Source organism: Brassica napus, chromosome C1 (genome assembly GCF_020379485.1).
Source record: "Brassica napus cultivar Da-Ae chromosome C1, Da-Ae, whole genome shotgun sequence".
NCBI lineage: Eukaryota > Viridiplantae > Streptophyta > Magnoliopsida > Brassicales > Brassicaceae > Brassica > Brassica napus.
In genome coordinates this window covers 9,044,734-9,053,844 of record NC_063444.1, presented here as the reverse complement: position 1 = coordinate 9,053,844, position 9,111 = coordinate 9,044,734, and the positions used below count along the sequence as shown (strand labels likewise).

Here is a 9,111-nt window from a genome sequence, read left to right as displayed (position 1 = left end):
AAAATGGCCGTTGTTAATAATGAAAGGCAGAGAGCATTAAGGTTGGTGTCGGCCAAAATAAACAGAGCACCAACAACTTGTGAGATAAGAGTTTTGTAAGTTTTGCATTGACGGAGCCACGTGATGACATGACCGATTTACTTGGTCGATATATCCAAGATAATCTTGGATTTTGATAATGGCGCTATGTATGTGATGTGTCTCCTTCACGAGTTCATCGTGCGGCTTTAGCACTTCTTTTGGTCTTTCACAGTTGCTAAAATCAACTTTTCTGATATTGGATCCAATCATTCTAGAAAGAAGAAACTTTTTTAAAAGGTATTTAGAAACATTGATGTTTATCTTCTAAGTGAATTTGCTGATAAAGTTATATATCTTATGTATATTAATTGAGAATTATTTAAACAATTGTAACCTATAATTCGTATTAATTATAAAAAAGTTAATTGATGCATCATTTAACTAGGTTGTCAATTATCTTACGTGGCAGCATAAGAATCAATTTAATAATTTGTAAATCCAAAACCAATTTGCCAGGGAACATTAATTAACTCAAACATAGAAGAAATGTATATATGATATACTTTGGTACATGATATATTTTGGTATATGATATATGACCAAATACAGTTCTGAGAAACGGAAGGAGGTTGAACTTTGCTACTGGTTCATATTGTTGGGTTAAATAAAAGTACCAACATACAAAGAAAATCATATGGTTAGAAGAACATTCAACTAATAATGCTTTACTCGAAAAATCATATGGTTAGAAGAACATTCATCTAACAATGCTTTACTCGAAAAATCACTTCTGTAAATTCTTCCACGAGACGAGATTAAAATATATAACAAAACATTTTGTATCTTATTTGTAGACAGTTATATAGGTTCAAGAATTGTTTGGTTTGCACGAAGAAATGTCGTGTCATTTTAATACATTGTGACTCCGTGTTGTTTTGCTGTATATTGAACATAAATTTGAACGCATTGTTTTTTAATATATATATATATATATATATATATATATATATATATATATATATATATATTTATTTATTTATTTATTCCATAAACCCAAAAAATGGGGCTAAGCATACATGAAATTGAACGCATTGTTTTTTTTTTTTGTATATTCTTCACTCGAGCCATTTAAAAGAAAGTCCTCATGTATATAGATATTTTGTTAGTTAGATACAATTTTTAAGATAATACACTTTTTATTATTCGCTTAAATTTTTATATATGTTATAAACTTGGTGTGCAATCTCTTAGGTTTGATTGGCAAGTCAAATTTTGTAATATTGATAACCATATTACAAAATTCAATGTGGATTTGTTATTCAAATCAAAGTTTACTTATTTTATTAATGTAATTAATATAGTTTATTCCCAAATTACTATGGTGTAACAAGATATGGAATCTATATTACTCGCTCCAATCATACATAGATTTTTAAACGTATATAAACACGACAATTGTCTCACAATTTTATCAAGAAAAAAAAGCATACGAAAATACTTCAATCTTCAAATTCTCTCATTTGTTCCAGCTATTTAAAATTTTACAATTGCATACTCTGATTTCACCATCTACCTTATTATTTTATCTGTACTGAACATGCATCTAGGTAGAACTGAACATAACTTTTTATTCTTCAAATTCTCTCATTTGGGCTGCACTTTTTAAGAACCAGAGCTTGACCATTAACTTCTAATTGACATACAATACACATCCCCTGTATATTATTTGATAAGCATTACAACTTCTTTTTGTACCACGTATCATCACTAAGATGATTTTTAGAATCATTAGAAAAATATGTCGGTCCATAATTATATAATAAGATATTTATTAAACTAACAATAAATTCATCATTAATGTATTTTATTATTTCTTTAAATAAAATTTACGGAATTGCCTAATGTGGTTAAAGTATATATATGACAATTAATGATTTTGAATAATAAAGATTTGATAAAAATTAGTGTATCTTCTATCATATTTATTTAATTTTAAACTATTAAATAAATGAAACAACCACAATAACCATATAATAAAAACTTAGATTTTTCTGTATATGTTATATTTTGAATTTTAAAAAACGCATATAAATTACTAAAACTGTTAAAAGTCTCACATTCAAATTTTGTGATCCATGGTTTAAAATTTTTGTCATGTCAAAATACAAATGATTACAAAATTATATAAGTAAAAAGCCTAGCTAATTTAATTAATTATTAAAATTAATATATATATATATATATATCATTTTAAATTAGACTATAAACCATATAAATACATAAATATTTTAGTTTCAAAATTTACTTTGAAAAAATTTTTTGATAAAAGTTTTGAACGAACATTGACAACTTGTTTTTTTATAAATTATAAGTTACTAAAACTATTAATCCCACAATGAAAAATTTGTTATCAATAATTTAAAATTTTTCTATAAAAGATACAAATGATCAAAAAAACTATATGAGTAGAAATCATCATTTAATAGACATTAATATTAAAAATATAATAAAATATACTATGTATGTTAGTATCATTTAAATTTAATTACATATCTATCAAATATAAGAAAATATTTTTGGATTAACAAAATTGATTTATATTTTCGCACTAATTTAATTATATTTTATAGTTACTGACTTTTAATTATTTAATATATATTTATTATTTCATAATATGTAAATATATTTAATACATATAATATTTTTTATATATAATATTCATTTCGCGTAAGGCGCGGGTCTTAACCTAGTGTACTAAGAGCATAAATATCTCTGGTTTCTAAATGAGATTTTTGAACTGTTTGTGGGCCCCACTGACGCGTGGGTCCCACAAAAATTTTAAAAATCAGTTTCCAAAATCACGAAATAAGGATCGGTCTTTGGGGAGTTTTTGCACTGTTTGCGGACCCCACCGATACATGGCGGCCCGCGCCTGGTTTATTTTTTAATTTTTTAATTTTTTTTAGAAAATAAAAAGAAAAAAAATTCTTAAGGACCCATTTGGAGTTTTACCGATAATCATGGTCTAATATATTGTGAGCCTCAGTTCTTACAGAACCAACAAATGCATAGATATATCTAAATGTGCCTTGTTAGGCACGTAAGAGTAAATGAGTTTGAAACCACAAAGTATGTACTATATAGTAACTATATAACATTATCATTTTTGATACGTGATTCCACGAGAGAAGTGATAGTAGTAGAAACTAATATTTCGTAAAGCATGTTTACCCCGCACTTTTGTGCGGGTCTTAACCTAGTTTAGTTAACTATACAAGCTTATCTCTATTAGAAAAACATGTTAAAACTTCACGACAGTTCAACTGCTTTGTTAAAGCCAAATATGTTAGGCGATTAACAAGAATGCAACAACATGCAGCTATAGATACAACAATTAAAAATGCATATATAAAAGTGATAGAGAGACGATCCAAAATTTTAAAATAAAATTGTTAATTTTAGGATTTTATACTCTTGTATGTTCAATTTTTCATGAGTGCTCTTTCCAGATATTTTTACAGTTTCCACATATTTTCCATGAAATAGGGATTCCAAATACTATATTCTTAGAAGTTGAAGTAAAACGAGAAAGAAGAGAGATGACTGAGTTGTGAAACAGCATATCGAGAGATTTTATATGTTGAAGAAGTTTTCTTATTCTATATGGAATCGTATCTGTGAAAATCAAAAAAATATAATGGCACATGAAGGAATTGCATTGATTGAAATGTCGACCTAGTTTAAAGTGCAGTATGTATACTATAGTTTTATATAGCTGAAAGCCTCATCGCTATATCATGTCTAGCATTAAGACATGTGTGGCCATTTCTATTCGTTAATTTATGTATAGACTTGCTAGTTGAGTAGTTCCCAAAAATTTACAAATAGGTTGCGAGATGCACAAGAATGTGACAACATGTTATAGATACAAAAATTTATTATTAAAAATATAAAATGCTTAATGAACGAATTGCTTTGATTGAAATCTCGACCTAGTTCAAATTGTATTATGTATACTATAGTATTATATAGCGGAAAGCCTCGTTGCTATATCATGTCTAGCCTTAAGATGTGTGGTCATGTCAATTCATTAATTTGATCATGTATAGACATAGACTTGCTAGTTGAGTAGTTCCCAACAAATGCAGAGGGACTAAAGACCCCATGTGTATGCGTATATTTTATTTTGTTTAAACAACACATCATACCCACAACCTACTATGTTGGTAATGTGTCTTGGAGCCTTTTTATTGTATAGTGTAATCAGTGACCCTTTACTAGTTTACTCTTTTCAGTAGTTATATTTGATTTAACGAATCTTTACCCTTTTTTTTTTTGAACAAACGAATCTTTACCTTGCTATATGTACTCTTAGTATGAGTTCATGATTGCCAAAGGATATATGATTCCTTCGTATTTATGCTTTCTTCAAACCATTTGTCATCATCGTTTAATGTGTTTGGGACCGATTACTAAGTTCGTATATTATTCATATTTTGTGTTTTTTTTTAACCTGAAAATTGTTAAATCCGAATATATTAAAAATACGTACCTATTCTTTGGATGAGAGGTGTATCTCACGGATAGACTATTTTCCGGGTATTTATATTTTGTGTTATATTACTTGTACAAAAATTAACCAATACTCTCAAAGTTAAGAACTTAATAATAAATATAATGCTTGATTAACTAAAATTAGTCATACATGCAGTAGTCGTCTGGATAAATTACGAATCAACGATGCAAGTGATTGCACTGCGCCTACATGCACATGAATCATATGATTGATTATAGGTTATATTACAGCGATGAGTGAAGAATATATTTAGTGTTTGTGAAGAGTTGATATGATACAAAAGATTTTTAGACTATCTCAGACTTTGCAAAAAAAAAAGAGAGTTGATATAATATGATATCCTGTTAGAGCTTTAACGGGTTCTTCTCTCATCACAGTTCAGTTAACTACAATAGTTTATACGTATTCATCGTGCTGGTAAAAAGAGAAAATCTTTATCATGCGATTGCTGTGAAATTTGTCCTAACTCAGAAGTGAAAAATAAATTCGCTTTCTATGAAATGAGCATTATGTTTATATATTAAAAACAAGCTGATAAAGTTTGTATGTTATTGTGGAAAACAATATTTAGATATTATTACTTATTGCATGTCCAATCTCCTGTATATTGTTTTAGAGGTGATTTGCCATGTATCATTATCATAATGATTTTGAAAAAAAAATAGTAACATAACATACTAATAATGATAACATGGCTTAAATATAATTATGACATGTACATTTATATTTTTTGTTAAGTTTTTTAGGATATGGTAATAACGTATAAATCATCATTAATATAAAAATAAGTAATTTAATAGTAGAACTAGAAATATAATAATATTTTATAATTTTTGAAATATTAAATTCCATTGTTTTATAATTTTTATAAAAAAAACAAATCATCAAAAAATTTATGCAGTTTTAAAAAAAATTGTAAATTTCTAATCCCATAAAAGTTTTTTTTAATATCTACAAATTTTATAAATTTTGATAATTATATACCTAACCAAAATTTCTCTTAATCTTATAGAATTTTATTTAATATATTTCAACAAAAAAAAGATAAAATTTTTTCACAAGATTATAATTTTAAATATATATATTATTAAATATAAATTTAATTTTTTTTTTTATTTTATCTTGATTTTTACATATAATTAAACCAAAATTTTAAATTAAATATTGTAAGGAAATAACAAAATCTAAAAATTAATAAAATTTTAAAACTTTTTATTTCTGCACATAGTGTATGAAAACACCTAGTATTCATATTATATAAACATTTATTTATAAATTCTCAAGATTTAATACCCAAACCAACTAGCATGTGCTGTACTTTACTATTACGTGACTTTTAATTTTAGCAAATCTTATCAAGGGAGTTAACAAAATCAGACAAAAAGTAACCATTTATAATCATTTCCATATATAGGATATGATATTTCATTGAATGTGAATTTTAAGAAGAAAAACTATTTAATTTGTATATACAGTAAACATCTATTATTATTATTTTTTACAGAATAGCATATAAGAATAGTAAAATACTATTTCTTGCAACATCCTCCTTAAAAAATTTTAAGCCCTTCCTTAATTTAATTTTTATGCCAGCCAATAATGATCTGTTTGAACGTTTTTAAAAAAATTAGAACCGTAAACACGAAAGATAAAAATGGAATAAACAAAAATAAATAAAAAAAAGCCAGAAATAAAAAGAGAGAAAACGTGGGCCGAACATTATCAAGAGAAGAAGCATAATAAACCCATCGTTGTGTGACAGAGTGTTGCTGCTGTTCTTGTTCTTGTTGTTCCTTCCCCCTCATTGGAGAGAGTAAGCGAGTCTCTTCCGATCCCAGAGAGAGAGAGAGAAGCGCTTGTTCTTCTTCAAAGGTAAAGAAAAGCTTCTCAGATCTTTCTTCTTCGTATTCTCGATTCAGATCTTTTCATATTCTCGCGAAAAAATCGGACTTTTTCTTCGTAAATTCCGAAGAATGTTGGCTTTTTTTTTTTTTTTTTTTTTTTTGTTTCTTCTCCTCTAGATTTGGTCATCTCCTTTGACGCGTTTCCGAGAAAATCTGATGTTTGATTTGGTTTCTCTCTCTCTCTGAAAGTTTCGTTCTTTTAACACATTGTTGTTTTCGTTGATTGGCTCCTGTCTTTAGGTATGTTGATGAGATAACCTTTTTGTTTGGATCATTCATTGGCTCAGAATGAGATTCTTGTTTGTGTAAATCGAGCTTTGGAATCGTATTTCTCTGAGAAGAGATTTGATTTCTTTTATATGTTCTTGTCAGATGAAGGTTTTTGCGTAATGTTTCCGTCAGTGTTTGTATTTTGAGTGATGTTTCCGTCAATGTTTTGAATTTGAATGAGTGCAGTTTCAGTTCCAATTCTTCCTTGACTTACCAGTTACATATTTTAAAATAAGTAGAGTCTTGAGTTTTGGTTTACCTTTTGGTTTACCTATACTGTTCATCTTCTATGTTTATTCTCAACAGTATACATGCGTATGCATATTTAAGTTTTACTTCTATTTTATTCTCTAGCCAGGAGTCTCAGCAGGGTGGGCAAAGATGGTCGCAGAACGCTTCACTGTCGATTTGGATAAGCCACTTGTCTTTCAGGTGATTGATGCGCTCTTTCACTTCTTTGCTGTATTCATCAAGAAAAAGTAACCTTTTGCTGATGAAAATGAACTTTTTTGTTTGTTTCTGATCAGGTTGGTCATCTTGGGGAAGAATATCAGGAATGGATTCATCAACCTATTGTATGTGTAGAGGGTCCTCGTTTTTTCCAGAGTGATTTCTGGGAGGTAACAACTCTTTTTCTATTTAATATTTTATCTTGTAATGTATATCATCATCCTCTTTGTTTTGATTTATATCCATTCTTTGTGAAACTTTGAGCAGTTCTTGACCCGCACTGTTTGGTGGGCTATCCCAACGATCTGGCTTCCAGTTGTCTGCTACGTTCTTTCAATCTCCGCGAGGAAGGGACTGACATTTCCCCAGATCGGTTTAATAGTTGCCTTTGGCGTACTCACCTGGACACTGCTCGAGTACACGCTTCATCGTTTCCTTTTCCATATAGACACCAAGAGTTACTGGTTAGTTCGGTATTCATGATTGTGCAACATAAACATAACATGTTTCTTCACGAAACTGATTCTGTTTTTCTTTTTCTTTTTGTAGGGCAAACACTGCACACTATCTTCTTCATGGATGCCATCACAAGCACCCACAAGACGGCCTTCGTCTTGTTTTCCCTCCTACCGCCACAGCCATTCTCTTGGTTCCAGTAAGTATCTATGAGTCTTTTCTGTTTCAAAATGTGAACTTATTACGATGTTGTTCATCATCTTTTCCTTGTCTTTTAGCTATGGAAGCTTCTCCACCTCATAGCTACTCCTGCTACAGCTCCTGCTATGCTTGGAGGCATTTTGTTTGGCTATGTGATGTATGATGTTACTCATTACTATCTACACCATGGCCAACCTAAAGAACCAACCTTTAAGCATCTCAAGGTAAATCAATCCCCATACATATAAAATAAAAAGAATCTCTTTTTGTCGCATTCAAACTTATTCCTCTGAATTTCTGACTGAGTTTTGGTTTATACGCTTTACAGAAATACCACCTGAATCATCACTTCAGAATCCAGGACAAAGGATATGGGATCACTTCCTCTCTCTGGGATAGAGTCTTTGGAACACTTCCCGGTACAAAGGCTGCTCAGAAGAAGCTCTAAACCGGAGATTTCGTTTTGCCTTTCTCTCAGTGTGTTAAAAACTCACTTCTTGATTCATCATGTGATTCAAATGACTGTTTTAACTGATGCTGTATACGATCTATCACCATATTTTGAACATATCTAGTGGTGTGTGTACCGGTTTTATGGTGTGGTCATAGAAAATTGAAATCATACTGGTTTATTTTCTATTCAATTTGGTCTTTGAATCAACTGTTATTAGGTACATATCTACTATGGAAAAAAATACATAACAATACTGGTTTGGTCTTTTGAGAAAACAAAACAGAGGAGGGATACTCTATTGGTTCCTGAAGAAGTTCGTTGGATCAATCTTCCCTTTAACCAAACCCAACTTCTTGAAACTGCCTCTGTAATACTTTCTCATCCCATTCCCTAGCATCTTCAAAATCTTGTGTTATTGCCTAAATCAACATAGGAATTGCACCAAGCATCAAGATCGTTTTGAAATTACTCTGGTTAATCACGCTCTCTAGCATTCCTTTAACCAAATTCCCATATATATTGGAGTCTTTGGAAAAGTTAAGCATGGGACTGGGTATCAAAGGACTTATAAGTTATACATAAGGCAGATAAAAACATGAGCTGATCCGACCAAACAGATATGTCATGTACGTTACGACCAAAACCCGGAATAATCCAAACTTTTGTCCACCAACAAAGTTCACCGGGAAGAAGGAGAAAGCTAAAAAGAGAGGTGTGACAGATAGAGGGATATATGATTCTTTCACTTATGGTAGCAGTTAAAGATAAAAGAAGAAACT

At 29.7% G+C, this 9,111-nt stretch overlaps 1 protein-coding gene across 2 annotated transcripts; it reads left to right on the top strand.

The window, feature by feature from the left end:
* The first annotated feature begins 6,263 nt into the window (after nucleotides 1-6,263).
* On the top strand, nucleotides 6,264-8,522 carry LOC106438521 (dihydroceramide fatty acyl 2-hydroxylase FAH2). 2 transcript variants are annotated; one of them, XM_013879716.3, is made up of 7 exons: nucleotides 6,264-6,469; nucleotides 7,126-7,203; nucleotides 7,299-7,391; nucleotides 7,489-7,685; nucleotides 7,771-7,876; nucleotides 7,956-8,102; nucleotides 8,207-8,522. In XM_013879716.3, exons 2-7 carry the CDS (start codon nucleotides 7,153-7,155, stop codon nucleotides 8,324-8,326), a joined length of 714 nt encoding a protein of 237 aa, XP_013735170.2. In that variant the 5' UTR covers nucleotides 6,264-6,469; nucleotides 7,126-7,152; the 3' UTR covers nucleotides 8,327-8,522. The 2 variants fall into 2 exon arrangements, with proteins under 2 accessions (XP_013735170.2, XP_013735178.2); XM_013879724.3 differs by having other exon boundaries at nucleotides 6,287-6,469; nucleotides 7,130-7,203.
* Nucleotides 8,523-9,111: the final 589 nt, after the last annotated feature.